This window comes from Neomonachus schauinslandi, chromosome 2, assembly GCF_002201575.2.
Source record: "Neomonachus schauinslandi chromosome 2, ASM220157v2, whole genome shotgun sequence".
Lineage (NCBI taxonomy): Eukaryota > Metazoa > Chordata > Mammalia > Carnivora > Phocidae > Neomonachus > Neomonachus schauinslandi.
The window spans coordinates 44,644,782-44,662,778 of record NC_058404.1 but is presented as its reverse complement, the minus strand read 5'-3'; the positions used below and the strand labels follow the sequence as shown (position 1 = coordinate 44,662,778).

Sequence of the window (17,997 nt, the reverse complement as noted above, 5' to 3'; positions counted from 1 at the left end):
GCTACGATTGTGGGAGAGTGGCTGACGTAGGGCCAGGGAAAGATGCTGCAGAGAGAAGCTATAGTAACAAGAGGCCAAAGAGTCCTTGAAGGGTCATCTGGGTGGATATTGAAACCAGCAGGCCTTAGGGAAGGAGAACTATCAAAGACGAAGGGAGAAACAAATGCTAAAAAAAATTGTCTCCCGGACTTTGAGGATTATGTTGTCTATATAAAGTGATACTTGGTTTTTGCATCATGAGAGGTCTTTTAAATACAAAGGTATTTGAATTCTTCAGCATCAGGTTAGGATTCTCTTTTTTTTTTTTTTTAAAGATTTTATTTATTTATTTGACAGAGCGAGAGAGCACAAGCAGGGGGAACAGTAGAGGGAGAGGGAGAAGCAGGCTCCCCGCCAAGCAGGGAGCCCGATGCGGGACTCGATCCCAGGACCCTGAGATCATGACCTGAGCTGAAGGCAGACGCTTAACCATCTGAGCCACCCAGGCGCCCCTCAGGTTAGGATTCTTAGCACTGGGTACATGTTGGGCCCTCCGTAAGTATTAGCTGATTAATTCATTTTGATTGAGGAGAATACTGAGAATACCTGGCAGGCAGTCCTTGGCATAGGGACCAGAGAATGTGACCAGTGCCCTGGGCTGTGTGCCCGTGGAAGGAGTTTAACCTGCAGGTCAGCTCCGTGCGTGCCCTGGGAACACCACAGCGAGCACTTACTGTATCACCTGTGCCCCTGACGTGCAGGCTGTAGTAATGAAGCCCCAGGAGAGCACCCGAGCCTCCCGGGTTTTCCAGCCTGGACTGTCAAGAGTTCTTTTCCTCTAAAGTGTCTCTGAGCTCAGGGAACTCATGGACCCCTTCAGAGGGTTCTAGAGGGGACAGCTGCTCTATTTCTCACCCTCTGGTTGGGTCTCACAGAAACCTGACCAGAGATGATTGCTCTCCTTTGCTTGTCTTCAGACCTGAGCTCAGATCTGATCCCTTCCCAGCACCCCCGCACTGCCCCTCACCCCCCATTGTTCAGATCAGAGCGACAAAGCCAGCAGATGACCACAGTGGGGCCCCAGAGGTTCTAACTTGGACAGTTGTCCTGACCACTCAGGGAACACTCCGGCATTCAGATTTTCATTTGTGATCTCTAGCTTCCAAATTGTTTATGGATTGGTTTATACATTTCTCCTTTCGTCAGGAGAAGCATTTCTTAGAGTGAATGAACGGACAGTAGAAATGAGGTTTGGCCTCTGACTGGCTGGCTTTTCGTGTCCAAAGTTAGAGCCACATCTACAATCCAAGTGCCGCTTTCCTAGTAGCTCTGAGATGGCGTCTACCGAACTGTGCCCGGCCCACCGTGCATCCCTGCAGGCAGAGCCAAAGCTGGCTGCTTTGCAATCAGAATATTCTAGATGATAGGACGCATACAGGGAAGAATATTGTCATGAAATGAAGCTAAATTAGTATATCGTGCCCGGTGATGCTATCTTGGGCTATGTAGAAATTTACACTTCCACCATCTACGATAAAATACCTGGGGAGGGGGCATCTGGGTGGCTTAGTCGGTTAAGCGTCTGCCTTCGGCTCAGGTCATGATCCCGGGGTTCTGGGATCGAACCCCACGTCAGGCTCCCTACTCAGCAGGGGAGTCTACTTCTCCTTCTCCCTCTGCCCCTGCTCGTGTGCTCTCTCTCTCTCTCTCTCAAATAAATGAATAAAACCTTAAAAAAACAATAGTGAGAATCTGTCAAGAGTAGGATCATTGGCGGTGAGCTAAAGCTACTTAAGAAAACAGCTCTTTGGTGGAAGTTAGTTCGCTTAGCATCCCGGGAGCTGATTTCCAAATGTTCCTTATCAAAGAGTAAAGCAGGCCAGAGAGAGTCATGGTTCCTTCAGTTGCACGCTGTCCTGCTTCCCCTCCCCTTAGCTGGGGTGGTTTCTCTCGTTGCAGATGGAATAAGGGCCCCGCTTCTTTTCACCATCTCTGTCCCTTCAGCAGTTTTGCCACAGAATGTTCCAAAGAAGAGGCCCCGCTGCAAATGTGGAGGGTCTTTTTCGTTGCTAGTACTTAGTAAGACAAACATTGGTTTGTTGTCCAAGTAGCAATCGATTAGGGACCATATGTTTCCGAGGAGCTTGACGACTGGGAAGCGAGGCCAGATTGAGAAACTAGTTGGAAACCCTCAGCCCAGCTGTTTTCACTCAGCTTGTTGTTCCCCACAGTGCGTCTGAGGCGCTCTGGTTTGAGCCCTGACCAGCCATCCGTCACAGCAGACGCATCTCAGCAGGGCCCCGGAGTCAGGGACTAGCCCCACGTCCTCCCTGACCTCGAAGAACCTCAGATTCTCCTTGGTTTTCTCATCTCTACAATGGGAGTGTTTGTATCTGCGTTTTCCTTGCATCGTGGAAACAGCGGGATTCCATGTTTTTCTGATGAGTTGGAAGGAGGAAGGGAAAGGGGCTTGAACAGGTACTAGGCACATACATTATCTCATCGAATCTCCATGGTGACCTGTTTCTTGGGGATCCTTGTTTTCACCTTAGAAATGGGAAACAGGCTTGGTTAAGTAGCTGGCCAAGTTACTTGGTGCCCAGGCCCAAGGCAGAGAGTCTGAGCCCCGGTTATCTGGCTCCATTCTCCTGTCAAGTCCTGCCTAGAGCCATGAGCAAAAGGAGACGTTTGATTTTGTTTCCTTTCATTTTGCAGGGGCACTTACAAAGATAAAGTTTGAAAGCCCTTTAGCACTTTATTTTTTTTTTTTTAAGATTTTATTTTTTTGAGAAAGAGAGCAAGCACGGGCCTGGGGGAGGGGCAGAGGGAGGGAGAGAAGCAGGCTCTCCACCGAGCAGGGAGGCCGATGCGGGGCTCAATGCCAGGACCCTGGGATCATGACCTGAGCCGAAGGCAGATGCTTAACTGAGCTGCCCAGGCGCCCCGCCCTTTAGCACTTTAAAAAAATTGATTTTTAATGGTGGTGAAATACACATAACATAAACTATGCCATCTTCACCATTTTTCAATGTGCTATTAGTAGTGTTAGTACATTCATATTGTTATACAACCAATTGTCATGCTCCCCCTCCCAGCCCCTGACAACGTCCGTTCGACTTTCTGTCTTTATGAACTTGACTACTCCAAGTACCTCATCTAAGCAGAATTATACAGTTTTTGTCATTTTGTGACTGGCATATTTCACTGAGCACAATGTCCCAAAGGTTCACCCATGTTGCAGCCTGTGTTAGAATTTCCTTCCTTTTTAAGCCCTGCCCTCACCTGACTTCTGGAACATGAGGGGGCAACTCTGTGGGTTAGTGTAGCAGGGCCATCTCTGAATCAGTGGCTGGGAAACATCAGGAAGAGAGAAGAGCACTGAATGGACCAGACTCTGGGCTCCGGGGGTGGCCTTGCAGGATGAGCCGCCATCTGAGCCAGAGCTGTGTGTCTGGGAAGTGGGAATGACTATCCCTGAGGCGTGGGGAGGTCAGGGGAGGTGATACATATGAAAAATGCCTTAAAAACTCCAAACCCTGGGTTGCAAAATAGCTTACATTTTCCCTGATGGGTCAGAGTTCAGCCTCTGCTGCAGATGGAAGGTGAGTCTGGCCTGCAGCATGGTCAGTCTAACTAAAATTGCCATCGTCATCACTGTTACCTTGTTTGAGTAACAATGGGCCAACCTCAAACAGGCACATGCCATGTATTATCTCTAATCTGTACACAGCCCTGCACTTGAGGTGTCTGACATGAAAGAGGGGCTTGGACCAAAGTCATATAGCTAAGTGGCTCTGTCAGAACGAAACCCAGCTTAGTATCCAAAATCTCTGCCCGTTCTACTAACCACGTGACATCTGGGCTCAAATCTGGTTTCTGTCCAAATCACATTCAATCTGGCACATCCCCAAATCACGTCAGCTGCCTACTCTGGAAAGGGAACCCAGATGCCCTAGAATGATATCCAGTCTCTCAAACATACTAAAAATCAATTGATGACCACAAGAACTGCCAAAATGAGAGAAGAATTCTCTCTCTATAGATGACATTGGCGCCCCCAAAGACTCAAGCCAACTTTGACGCAGTGCTTGGTCTCTCTCTCCTCTGCTTCCTCCAGGGCCCATCTGGTTGGACAATATCTACTGCACCGGCAAGGAGGCCACCCTCGCGGCCTGCTCCTCCAATGGCTGGGGCGTCACCGACTGCAAGCACACCGAAGACGTGGGTGTCGTGTGCAGTGACAAAAGGATTCCTGGTTTCAAATTCGACAGTTCGTTGGTCAACCACATAGAGGCAGGTCCTGTGTTCTCGACTCCCACAATGAATATTTTCCTTCTTCCATGTAGCTCAGTTCCCACCTACTGGTTCCAGGAAGAGTGTGTGAATGCTAACGAGGGGACCCAAGGCAACCTGATTTGGGGCAGGGGGACTGAGGGGAGGATTTCTGGAGAAGGGGAGACCACCAGTGTGGAAAGGGCATTCATTCCAGACACAAAGAATGGCTTGGCTGAAGGCACAGAGACATGACGGGGTAAGTAGATCAGTACTGCCCAAGACTACAAGGCGAATGTGGGAGTAATGTGAAAGGAAGCTACAGAGGGTGGGCACGAAAGGCCCTCTGTGCTCTGCCCAGGAGCTTGCGGTTTGGGCTGGAAAAATGTACTAGTTATCAATTGCCGTGTAACAAATTACCCCCCAAATTTTGCAGCTTCAAACAATAGCCTTCATGATCTCACTTAGTTTCTGAGGGTCAGGAGTCCAGGAGCAACTTAGCTGGTTGACTATGATCACATTCTTTCATGAGGTCACCTGGGGCTGGGGGCCCTGTCCCAAGCTGACTCATGCGGCTGTTGGTCAGCTTTAGTTCCTGGCCATCAGCTGGAGCCCTCTGGTCCTCTGCACACAAGCTCTCTATAGCCTGCCTGAGTGTCCTTAAGACATGGCTGTCGTCCTTCTCCAGAGTGAGTGACTCGAGAGAGAAAGGGAGCAAAACATGGAGGCCACAGCCTTTCATAACCCAATCTTGGAAGCGATAGACCATCATTTCTGCTATATTCTGTTGGTCACATACACCAACTATATACAGTGTGGGAGGAGATTACCCAAGGGTGTGAATGCAGAAGGTGGAGACCATCGGGGGCCATCTCGGAGGCTGGCTATCAAAGGACCATTGTTTCCAAATCTAGCTGGGGATCAGAATCACTTTTAAAACGCACATACTAGGGCCTCGCCCCAGACCTCCTGAATCAGAATTACCCCCAGGGGACCAGACTAGTTTTGAAAGTGCTCTCAGATGATTCTCATGTTGCCAGCCTGACCCAAGTCAGCATTTGGAAATGGCCAAAGGGCTTGTGACCCTTCTACATTTATGGCTACGTTTCAGAGTTAGATTTTCAATAAGTTCTCCACCCAAACAACAGAAAGGAACAAACATTTATGGCACTGCTTTACATACAAGATATGTGGGGCTTAGGGTAGCCGGAGTAGGCAGCCTCCTCAAGGACACGTTGGATGTCACCCCCAAGGCACTGTGAGATCTGCCATGAAGCCAAGCCAAAAGGCCTTCACTGTGCTTTAGCCCCCAGCTGACCTCAGAACCAGTGCTGAAGAAAGGCAACTTGAATTGCCCTATTTGGGCTCCAGAGGAAGTTCTCCCCAGACTGTAGTCTTTACATTTTCCTCTCATGACTCACACTGTCCCACTCTTTTCTCATATGTTCCTAGAGCACGCTGAGTATGCTGGGAACTTGTCCAAGCCTGCATTATAGCAGGGAAAAGGATTTCTAGCTTTCTCTCAGCTGGCGGGATCAGACTGCTTCTAGCTGACACTCTTCAAATGCTGCTGTTTTATCTGGGAGAAGTAGAAGAGATTGTCAAAGAGCTAATGTGCGTTAGTGTTCCAGTTATCGATGACAGCTTCGCTTTACAGTAAAGTCTGTGATTTGGAGGATGGGGGTGTCCAGCCCAGTTTCACACGTTCCATCTCTGCTCCTTATGACCTCATATGGGATCATTAGCACCCACTTTCTGATGAGATTGGAAGCTCCTGGGGGGTAGGGGTCTATCTAATGCACCATTGTATCCAGTAGAAATAGTGCTAGGTACCTGATAGGAACAGTGTCTCCAACCCCTAAATTTTCTTCTTAGGAATGCATACCACAGATCGTCATCCCCATAGGTGAAGAATCTCCCAGAATCAAATATCAAATTAAACAGTGATAAGAAGCACATAGAAGCAAATCATTCCTTTACAGCATCGCCCTGCTTAATAGAAAAGTGACCTTATTTGTAACATCTTTAATGGGCCTCTGTTCAGCCTAGGACCTCAGGATAATACAGTTGGATTGTCAAGTGAAGATCCAGGTTTCCAGGCGTAAGAAAGTCATTGATGGTTTGAGTAAAAAGAAGGTGGACCACCATGTCAGTGGGTTTTTGGGGATGGGAGAATGAAAAGACTTCATCCACCATTAGAAAAAATGATTCTGGGAAAAGGGCATGGCACTTTAACAGAAAAGTGTTTATTGAATCTGGCTCCTAGAAAAAGCAGACCCTTGATTGGGTAGAATAGGCAGAGAAATGACTCCCCCCCCCCAAATATAGTAAGAAGTACATTTTTATTCTGGAAGTGCTAAGAGTCCACCATAAAAGCTGAGTACTGTCTTTATTCTGGACCTTTGTTGGGTGTCCACTGTACACACAGTGTGGTCTGGGAAAGAAAACATGGCCCTCATAACCTGAGAAGATGAGATGCATGCCTTTGGAAAGCTAGACGATCACTCCAAGGCAAGGAGCCTAGACCCTAAATGAATTTACGGTAACCCAGCGAGGACTACTTGGGTGGGGTGGGGGTGAGTGGTTTGAAGGGTGGGATGACTCCCACCGCCTCCCATGCTTTGCAGCTTCCTAGAAGGCCTCCCTCTTGCTGTCGTATAGTCGGGGTGGTTGCCATGAGCCACACTGGGAGTGTTGTTGTCCAGCCACAGACACAGGAAACTTTGAACTGATGAGCGGTCCCCTCGAACCTCTTCCCTTTGGTGTCAGCTGAATGTAGGTCATGAAAGGGCCCACATCTCAGGATGTCTGAGGAGAAACTTTGAGAGTTGCCACTCCATCTAGGACTTTGTGGCTAAAGCTCATGCTTACTGTCAGAGCTGGCCTGATGGGTGGGGAGCTGCCCAGACCACCTATAGGGATATTTGTGGGATGTTGAGAAGTTTCTCCGAAATACCTCATGTAATAGCCTGTGTCGGTAGCTGAAGTCATGGAATCGTTCCTCTTGGCTACAGAAATGTCCTCTATTAGATGTTTGTGGATGAGAGGAAGAGATGTAGGCTGGTGGACATGCAGTTAGGTGGGGCCACAGTGCGATGACTAATGGTGCCCGGGAAGACTGCAGGTTAATCTGAGAACACAGCAGATGGTCTCGAACCGTAGTTCCTGGGGCCCAGCTCTGCCTCTCTAACAGCAGACGTTCACATGGAGATTAAAATGGGCCCTGATAAAAGTTGTAGGGGACACAAAACTAGAAGGGATTGCTGGACTATAACATTATTGAACAAGGTTCAGAAAAACCTCAATAAGTGGAGATAATAGGCCCAAACCATAATATATTAGGGATGAATAGAAGGTCCTATATCAAGGTTCATGGAAAAAAAAAAAAAAAAAATCAGCCATAGAGTGAAAGCCAGGGAGAATGACTGAAAAGCATTGATTATATCTTTAAAATCCCTGAAGGGGATTGGTTGACTAAAAGCTGTGTATAAGCCAAAGCTGTGATATGGTGGTAAAAAAAAGCAAAAACAAAAAAAACCCCAAAACATGAACGTGCACTGATGCACTGATGGAAGAATTCTTCCCCTAAACTCTTTGTTTTTAGATCAAGAACTGAGCGCAGGGTTCTTGGCCTCAAGATCTGGGGCCATCTCTTAGCTAGGTCACCCAGAGGAGGGACCAGCAGGACGGAGACAGGTCTGGAAACCATATCCTATGAGGAAATGAAGATATGGGGACAAGAAGAGAGAGAGGAGGGGAGCCATGTGGGTTCTCTAAATATCTACAGTGTTACCATGGAGAAGATGTGTGATTTATTCTAACCCAGAACCAAGATGGATAAGAAGGTAATGGGAGGAGATTTCAGCCCATTGTGGAAACTCTGTAACACTTAGGTCTGCCCCACAGTGCAAGCGGCAGTGTTCACCGCAAGCTCCCGTCACAAGAGTCATGCAAGCAGGAATGGGATGACCTCCTGCCAGGAATGTGCAGCCAGATTCCTACCCTGGGAAGGAAGCAGGATGAGGCGATTGCCAAGTTCCAAGATCCCTCCTTACTCTGCACTTACGAGAACACCCCCAGCCCACGCAGAGGGCACCCACAGCTGGCTGTTGGCAGTGCACACCATTGTGTGAATCGGCATCTCTCTCTCATACGCGCACATGCGCGCACACGGGACGGATGCCCACTGGTGTGTGTGCTGCGTACCCTGGCTCTCTCCCTGCCTCTTCTCTGGGCCCGCCCAACCTTAGCCTTGAAAGCAGGAGCAGACTTTTTGCCCTTATTCTTCCACATCCAAGTGTGAGCACTAAGGCCCTCCCTCGACATCCCCAATTTGGGGTCCATAAATTCAAAAGTGGCCAAGAGTGGAGTGTGATCAAAATGAGGTATCAGTTAATGCTTTCTCTGTGGCTTATGACCCCAGGTGCAAATGAGTGGCCTAATGAATGTGATGAGGACACCCCCCCCACCCTCCCATCCCATCTCTTCCCACCCTACTCTGAAGAGTATGGCCAGGATCTCTCACATCCATCCTCATTGAATCCTGGAGATTGGGGGCAGGTCACAGACCATTTGAGGTGACCCTCATAGGCTTGTGCCTTCTCCGGAGCACACTGGAATTCCCCAAGCAGAGAGTGGAAGAAAACTGAGCATCGGTCTAGACCAAGTTCATCCCACTTTGGAATGCCAGAGGCATGAGTCACTAAGCCCTGGGGCCTGGCTGATGAATTTCACTCAATGAGCTAACTGTGCTTCCAGTGGACTCCTCCATCTGCTTGGGGCATCCCCGGGGGCTCTTTGACACGTCATGAATTCCGATCTAAAGAAGGGAAGCAGCACATCTCCTTCATATGAATGGCCCCACCAAGGGAGAGTTCACAGGTTTGGACCCTGAGCTACCTGTTGGCCAGCAGCCAGAACACTGGGCATGTCCATTCTCTTCATTAAGATGAGCTGGTTGAATTCTGTCCCTTCCAGCTAGGACAGTCGGGAAGCCAGAGTGGCAATGGTTTCTCCAACAAAATGACACAGCATGCACTCATCATTTACAAGGGAGTTTTAAATGTGAAAACTCAGATGCTTTCTGTCAAAGTGCTTAGCAGACTATAAAGTGCTGCAGTAGGTTAACCCTACCAATCTACCAACCTTGGTTCACGGCATCCAGAAAATTCACCAGGGAGAGTCTCAGTTCTCTGGTTTTCTGACACAGACTGTATAGTTACATCTTGCTCTGGAGCCTCTCTTAGACCCCAGAGTTGAAGGCAGGACCCCTGAGTTCCGGTCTGGCGGAGCCTGAGATTTGCAGCTGTGTGTCCGGAGTGTGTAACCCTTCCTGGGTCTCTGGACTGTAAAATAGCATTCTCATAAGGCAAATGAGTCGGAGGCCAAACCTCAAAACCTTCTCAAAAAGAGGCAAGCAGGACCACAGCATGCAATGCAAAATACTGTTGCTTCCAAGCAAACGGATCTTTTTTAAACCTAGGAAACAGAGCCCCCACCAAACCTCCCAGGATTTCAGAGGCTCTTAACTTGAGAGGCTTTGCTTCCTGTCTGTGGCAGTGGACAAGTTGGAAAAAGCATTAGATAAGAAGAGATTACAAATCCAGATGCCCTCCTGAGTAGACCTCTCCACACTGGCTGTTTTGCACATTGCTAAGTCATGTGCTCATAGAAGGGCTCAAGGCTGGAGCCATGTGTTGTGAGATCAGGGAACATACAGATCTTTTCCTTTTCTTCACCCCCTCACACCACCTTCTTCTATACCCATTTTTTAAAGGCTTTTTGGCAAAGGCAGTTAGGTTACCAGAAATGATCGGAAACCGCCGGGCTGTGAGATTTAGTTGGGGCCCATCCCTCAAGTGGCCCCCAAGCCTCAGTTTCTCCTTGTGACAGGAGGCAGCCCTGAGGTCTGGAGAGACCACCAGAGGGACAATGAGGCCAGAGCTGGGAGAATCTGGGATCCCTACCCTCCACACTCTCACATCCTTCTGGAAGGGCACGGAGACCTGAAAAAGCGCTTTCTTCTCTTAACCACAGGAACTGAGGCTGGTGTGAATTCTTAAAATTCCAGGAGTCCAGGTTTGTATTAGTCACCCTCAGCTTCCAGGATGCTTCAAGGTTTCCCTTTCAGCAGCAGCCTTATCTCGCCAGCATCTGGGACCTCTAGGAAGGTCTGAGAACTTTGCAGCCAAAAGTGTCCCCCTGCCCCCACATCCCCCCCAGCAAAGAGTGGGTTCAACAGGTTGCACTGGGTGGTTTAGGAAAGAAAGGGCATCTGTTCTCATCTCTGCAATTTCGAAGGTGGGAGTCCCTCCAAGCCTAAATACAGTCCTGCTTCCCCTGATGTCTGCAGGAGAGCTAGATGGCCTCCCTCTGTGGCAGGAGGAGAAATGGTGGCAAGTGGGCTGTTTGAGCCGGGTGCTCCAGCAAGGGAGAGAAGAGCTGTGTGGAAGCCCACAGCCTCTGAATCCCTAGTCTCGCCGACCCGTTGAATAGGACCATCAGCCATAGCTGTGCAGGGTTCGTCTCGTAGCTCACAGGGAGTTTGGGCAAAAGGATGTATGTGTAAGATCCTGTCTGGTGTTAACATTCCATGATTCTGTTTGTTGAGTCTCTGTGTGGTCAGGGCTTGCCAGCCATCACAAGGAACACAAGTTCCGAGTGACCTGTTTTCCCAACTGAGAAAAGGTCATAGCATCTGAAAAGCAAAAGGGCATTTATGCGGGTAACAGAACAAGATATTTGAAATTGGGCACATCCTGACAAACCTGGGAACCTGGTTCCTGGCCAGGGTGTTGTTCACACAACTCTTTGAAAAGTACAAATCCGATTATAATTGTGTGTGAGGTGAAATAAGTAAATAAGCAACATTGTACTCAGCTGTTAGATGAAATAAGTAAGTTGCATTACCATTTATCCTAGATGAAATAAATGGACAGCATATGGACTCAAAGTTCGAAAGGGTGACTTGGATGGGAAATTTGTGGCAGTTTGGAAAGGGAGAGAAGAGAGAATGTGGAAGGTTAGATATGGAAGGGATGCAAGATGGGAGAAGTGAGCAGGAGACTCTCATTGCCCTGGCTGGGGGATCCGTTCTGGAAGATGGTCCACTCATGTGGCTAGGGTGGGGCTGCAGTGGACTGGAGCAGTTCGAATGAGTCACTTCAACCAGGCCGGAGGGGTCAGTGCCCAAAATCCCCCCCGACTCCATCCCCATGAGGCTGTTGCTGAGTTAGCTGGATGGTGGATGTGGTCATGCATTCACATTTTAATCGAGCACAGGATGCGATGCAGGGCACTGGGAATAAAGAGACTGATGAAGTAGACAGCCTTGCCTTCCTGGAGATTACCGTCTAGGAGTGAAGGACAGTTCCACAAATCGTGCCTTTGTTACCATGGTGGTAATTACCCTGAGAAACAGTAGGTATCCCAGCTGGGAGTCTGGCCCGGGACTTGGCTGGTCTGTGGCCTCAGCACCCCCCTGCTGGGTTGGAGGGACAGGTTGCAGGAGCACGTGTCCTGCCAGCTTCCTGCAGAGAGCAGGGCTCACTTGTTCTCCAAAGAAGCAGTCTCTCTTACCTACCCCAGCGCCCTCAGGTTGGAAAATGCAATACAGAGCCTCCGATTTTCCAGCAGCCTTATAAGGCTCTTGGTTTATAGGAGGAGGGCCCTGACGGACAGCTGGGCTTTTCCTCTGGTGGCTCAGAATGACCTCAGCTTTCCACACCACCCCCACCCAACTGGTGTCCGTCACATGGAGCCGAGGAGCAGCAATCACGGCGATATCTTCTCTCTTCCCCTTCATCCATCTGACCCGGTGGAAGTCCCTGAATGTTACTTCTTACTTAGGCTCCTTACTCCCTGAATTCCCGATTTGATCATCAAAAGGAGGTAATTACAGGGGCGCCTGGGTGGCTCAGTTGGTTAAGTGTCTGCCTTCGGCTCAGGTCATGATCCCGGGGTCCTGGGATCGAGCCCCACATCGGGGGGCTCAGCAGGGAGGTTGCTTCTCCCTCTCCCTCTGCCTGCCGCTCCCCCTGCTTGTGCTCACTCTCTGTCAAATAAATAAACAAATAAGATCTAAAAAAAAAAAAAAGGAGGTAACTACACTGTGGCCAGATTCTTCGATTACAACTTGCCTCATGCTGTTTACAGATGATACCCACTTAGCTAAACCATCTAGATGTGTGCTGAGGGTCAGATCAGCTTTTAATTCAGTTCAGTAACTCCCTTAGCATCAGACTGTGAGAGGCAAGGGAGGGTGTCAATAGCTCCGATGAGAAGGGAGCGCATGGAGAGAGCATAGACCTTCTGCTTGTCCATCCGTAAGTCATACAAGTAGTACTTATGCTGTGAAGAGAAGCAAGTACTGCCTAGTTTATTTTGCATTAAACAAAGAATAAAGGGAGTCTTTATTACAGTTTTGGCTTGGGAGCTCAGTGTTCAGCTAAGATGAATTCCTGTAATCGGATTTTTAAAAATTATTATTGGTTCATTCCAAAAATATTTGAAGACCCACTCTGTGTCATGTCTGGCACTAGGGGCCGTGGGTAAGACAGAAATGAATAAGGGACCGTCCTGCCCTCAGGAACTCACAATCCTGAGGTGGCAAAAACGCATTGGAAGGATAAATAATCAGAGTACAAGGTGGTCAGGCTAAGTCAAGGACTAACTGAGCGACTCAGAAAACAGATGCACGGGGAATAAAGAAATCCAATCTCTGTGGACCAGATATTTGGGGAAGGGGGCTTCGTGGAGGAGATGGTGCTGTTTCCTGTCAGGAGTGACAGCAAGAGACTGATGTGTCGGGTTGGCCTGTGGGTCCCTGGCCTCACACGGTGCCAGGAACACTCAGCAGACACGGTTCAAACGCGTGAATGACATTGTCCCTGTAGGGACTGTAGGTCATAGGACTCAGAGAGAAGGAAGGGAGAATTGCAGGGAGATTCAGTGCTGGGCTTTAAGGAGTGATGTCCTGGCAGTGAGAGAAGAAGGTTGCTGGCTGGAAAAAGGGAAGGGAGGGCATGGTGTGGATCAGACCAGGGAGCCTAAGGCCTGGGGAGCCATGGGAAGGTTTGGAACAAGACATGACTACATAGTGGGTGAGGTGGTGTGAGAGGTGGACCGGGTCAGCGAGTCCTCCACCCCGGGGAGACACTCAGCCTGTGTGAAATGACAGAGTCCCAGTCATTTCACTCCCACGGTTCCCATTGCCACCTGACTGGCAGATGGAGATAGGAATGGGGCAGTGACGGAAGGCTAGACGAGGTGTCGCTGGGTGGCCGGGCGGTAGGCGTGAGGAGGGGAAGGTGCAGAACGCAGGTGAGGCTTGTGGTCTGCAAGCTAGAAGGGCGGGAGCCTGACTTGGTGAGCGGAGGAAAGGTTAAGGGTATCTTGGATGTGTTTGGCTTGAGGTGCTGAGGAAGGTGCCGAGCTGGTGGTTGGGAAAATGGATCTCGGTCTGGAAGGCCAGGTTTTGAAACGGCTGAATAAAGGCAACTGAGGGCTTAGGGAGCAAGATGCAGGAAGCCGTTAGCAGTAGACGGATGGGGCCTGCTAAGCAGACAGAGGTGGTGTGGAACCAGCCGCGCATTCTTGTTGGGGTGACTGCGTACTCGTGCAGCTCACCACTGCCGTCCTCCCTCCTCGACACCTCTCCTGGGACGCCTTCTCAGGTGGGAGGGCCTGGGCTGGTATTCAAGGACAGCTTCTAAAGCAGAGGGAAGGAAGATAATTGGGCTAAGGTGGGGCCATTACAAACATGCCTCCCGGGATGGGGGGCTTTGCACCCAGTGTCGAGCTTTCAAATTGTGAAGTATGTGTCTTTATAGGCTTGCTTGCCTTGCCTTGCCTTGCCTTGCCTCCCCCTGTATCTTTACCTGATGCAATCTTCAACTAGACTTTCAAAATTTGTGATTTTTCCTCATTGGCGACAGCCCCAGACTGTCACATTGTGGAATTTTTGCAAGTCATTCACACATGCTGCAAATGTGAAATGTCGTGCAGACACAAGACTGGGAGTCCTGCCCTGGTGCTCCTGCACCAGCCTTTCTTTCCACCAGCCCCCTGGCTGAAGCAAGGCAGGCCCTCACCTCCCTGCACCTTGATTTGCCCTTTTGGAAGCGGCTGATCATCACTCTCAGGGCTCGAGCCCTGCCGGGGATGAGATGAGTTCTGAGTAGGACAAGTCTAGAAGGTTCTGTGAATTCCTTGGAGGAAGGCCTTGTTGGAGATCTGGGTGAACTCTTATCTCTGGCAAGAGAGACAGCATTCAGACTTTAATTTTAATTTGAAAATGTGCCAGATGCATTACCAGCTTCTGGGCTGTTGGTCTTAATGTATAACCAGCAAGTCTAGAGAGCCCTTTGTGAGAAAAGAAAGAAAAATGTGTCTATGTTTCAGTGTTTCACATCTTCTCTTTTTTGGAGTTGAACTTCTGAGGAAAAAAAAAATCTAACCCTTGTGGTTATGGAAGAGATTCCACAGCAGTGAAGTAAGGAGGGAAGTTCTGTGTGTCCGTGTGTGTTTTCCTGCACAGAAGTCTCTGAGCGGCCTATGGGAGCTCGTTAGCTAGCAGGGAGCCCTGAATGCGTGCCACGAAGGTTTCCCTGCTGCCCCCTGGCCCGAGTCCAAGAGCAGCTGGGAAGCAGTTCTCCCCTCACGTACATTCTGGTCTGACTCAGGGCTCCTCCCACTGAAGCACAGGATGGACTTCAAACGTGCAGGCCCCAAAGGGACCACCCAGAAGGCCGAGCCTCTGCCCCTGCCCCGTGTGGGTCAACTCAGTACCTCGCCCTGGACAGGGCGTGAGTGGGAGGGCAGAGACCAGCGGTCCCCAGGCCGGAGCACAGGCTTGGAGTCCGAACTCAGTCTTCACCCTTGTTTACCTACTTCCTGGCTCTGTGAGCTTGGAGAAGTTGCAAAACCTTGCCAAGTTTTCTCATTTTTCACCTGGAACATGGGTGTACCATCGGCCTGCTCGTGGGTTGTCATGGGAGTTGAGTGAGCCCAGAGCCTGCCGTGTACTGAATCGGTTGGTGTTTGATAAGTGAGGGCCCTCGCAGTTTTTGTTATTCAGAGAAGAGACAGAGCCCTGTGGTTGGGGCAGACGGAGGAACCCTTCAAGGTCCATTGAGGCCAGAGACTGTATTTTGTTGAACAAATGAATGAATGAATGACTGAAGTGAATTTGAGCCTGACGGAATGAGAAGGGGTTGCTTCCATGGAGGGAGAAAAGAAGACATTCCATTTTGAAGGAGCGACCCTGACCACTTTTCTAAGGCTTTGGAGAGAACAAGTCCCTCTCTGGACCTCTCCTGCACCGCATAGGTGCACAGACAGACTCACACAGACATGCAGAGACACACAGACCCACACAGAGAGGCACACACACACACACACACACACAGGTAGTGAGTTGGTGGAAGAATAAGGACAAGGACACTTTGCTCTAGTACTTTCTCCTCTCTAAACCTCGTTTCCCACATCCTTGAGCCCTCCTGGCTCCCCCCCCCCCACTGTCACATTTCTGCAGAAGAGATGCCGCCTTGCATCAAGGCAAGGGTACGTGGGTCTGCCGTGTCCCCTCTCCCACTGTGGTAGCTGGGGTGCTGAGGGTCACATTTTACATCTCCCCTTAGTGAGCCTGCACTGCTGCCCCATGGCGCTGGGGGTGGGGGGTGGGGAGTGGGGGGTAGGGAAGGATCGGAATTTAACAAAGTTGGCCCAGGCTGCCTGCCCTGGAGAGTAACTTTCCTTCTGGGCATTATGCATTACCCACTGGAATTCCAGCCCCTGCTCCGGAGGTGGGAAGAGGCAGGAGGGGGCTGGGCCACAGGTCGCTGCTCCAGAGCTCAGGCCCTTTCTTGGCTTGCCCCTGTCCACGTGTCTTGGTGGCACATGTCCTGTGGCCCGAATGGAGGCTGTAAAGGATCCAGGATCTAAGCTGGCAAACATAATCCTGCCCCTGGCGCTTTCCTTCCTCTCTGCATGGAAAGGAACCAGGGCCAAACGCCATCACTCCTGGCCCACATACTTTCCACTGCCTTGCCAGGCTATTGAAACAGGGCCTGGCTTTGCACCCTGAAGCCGGGGTGAGGAGACATGAATCCCCGGGCACCCAAATAATGGTTCTGTTCAACCTCGTGGTTCATTTGCATCCTGGCTGGACAGGGGCGCAGGCACTCAGGTTGCCAGGATCCTGTGTGCTCCCCCCTTCCTCCCTGGCCCAGCTCAGAGAGCTTCTCGCACTGCACTCCCTGCCTCTAGGTGGTTCTCAGGAGATAGAGTCAGCCAGTTTTCTTATCTGGAAAAGGGGATGGCAATAGCTCCGAACCACCCCATTCTGTTAGTTGAGGATTAAGTAAGAGAACGCACATAAAACACTCCTTATGGGGCTCGCACATGGAAGCTGTTGCTATTGCGGTTAACCAGATCTGAGTATAGATTTGGGGCTGGAGGCACAGGGGGCATCAGTCATGACCGGCTGTGGGCACCCCACTAAGTGATTGGGGCATTATTATACAGTCAAGGGACAGGATCACTCCGTGTTTTAGAAAGACCTCTGGTGGCTGGCCCTGTAGCAGATGGATGGAAGAGGGAGATGGACGCAGGGCCCTTGCAAGAGCTGGTGGTGGTCTCATAGGCAGGGGCAGAAAGAGGAAGGGCTGGAACTGAGAGCTTTGGGAGGGAGCTTCTGTAGTGTTTGGGGGCAGATTGAGCACAGCTGTCACTAACTCCGTGGAGTCCCCCATTCCTCCCATCCCGCTTGGCCTCTCGAGGCCCCCTGTCCTTCCACCAAATCCCTGGGCCTCTGGGGTAGGCGGGGGGCAGGGACATTGCCACTCGGTGTCAGAGGTGTGGGGAGGAGAGCCCACAGTGCAGCGTGGCAAGAGGCCGTCCCCCCCTTGCCCAGTGTCTTCCACTTCCTCCCGTCGGGGTCCTGACTCTTCCATTGCTGCCTCAGAACGATGGATGGGGGTGGGGGTGGGAGTGGGGGTGAGGAGCCGGCTTTCCTAGGGCCTCAAGTCATTTGGAATCTTTCCTTGCCACAGCCCAGCGACTGTGACCATCCCTACCTCCCTGCTGGGCAGCCCTGAGTCCCTCCACAAAGCTCCTCCCGCCCCTCTTCTCTCCAAGCCCTCCCCCTTCTCTCCTGGGATTTGCTCACTGAGGAACGCCGACCCCAGGGGATGACGTAGAATGCAAGGTGGCACCACCGGCCTTAAGATGGCCGAGGCTCATCTGCCTGACACTTCAATTTTACTGAAAGCTTAGTGGGGAGACACACATGCGGGCACACATGTGTGCCCGGACATGCTTTGGAGTAAAATACAAAACCCGAATTGTTTTTTGTTTTTTGTTTTTTAAAGATTTTATTTATTTATTTGACAGAGAGAGAGACAGTGAGAGAGGGAACACAAGCAGGGGGAGTGGGAGAGGGAGAAGCAGGCTTCCTGCCGAGCAGGGAGCCCAATGCGGGGCTCGATCCCAGGACCCTGAGATCATGACCTGAGCCGAAGGCAGTCGCTTAACCAACTGAGCCACCCAGGCGCCCCAACCCGAATTGTTTTTAATATGGAACTTGAAAATTCAAAGAACGCATTCTCTCTTCTGTGCTCATTTTGAGAACCCACAGAGGGAGCGGCCGCACTCTGCTGTCCAGGCTTTTTGTAGGATGTAGGAGAAGCCGCTGGGGTCCTGGGGCTCTTCTCTGACTGCTCCTGGCCACTCCTACCCCCCCGCCAC

General features: G+C 50.5%; 1 protein-coding gene across 3 annotated transcripts in view; it reads left to right on the top strand.

Moving 5' to 3' along the window:
* LOXL2 (lysyl oxidase like 2) overlaps positions 1–17,997 on the top strand; it is a 70,205-nt gene that overhangs the window by 12,594 nt on the left and 39,614 nt on the right. For 2 of the 3 annotated variants that reach the window (XM_044912559.1, XM_021698771.1), the window contains one exon: positions 4,097–4,272. In XM_044912559.1, coding sequence (XP_044768494.1) covers positions 4,097–4,272 — 176 coding nt within the window. The remainder of the gene's footprint in view (positions 1–4,096; positions 4,273–17,997) is intronic. The other variant, XM_044912558.1, reaches the window with a different exon arrangement.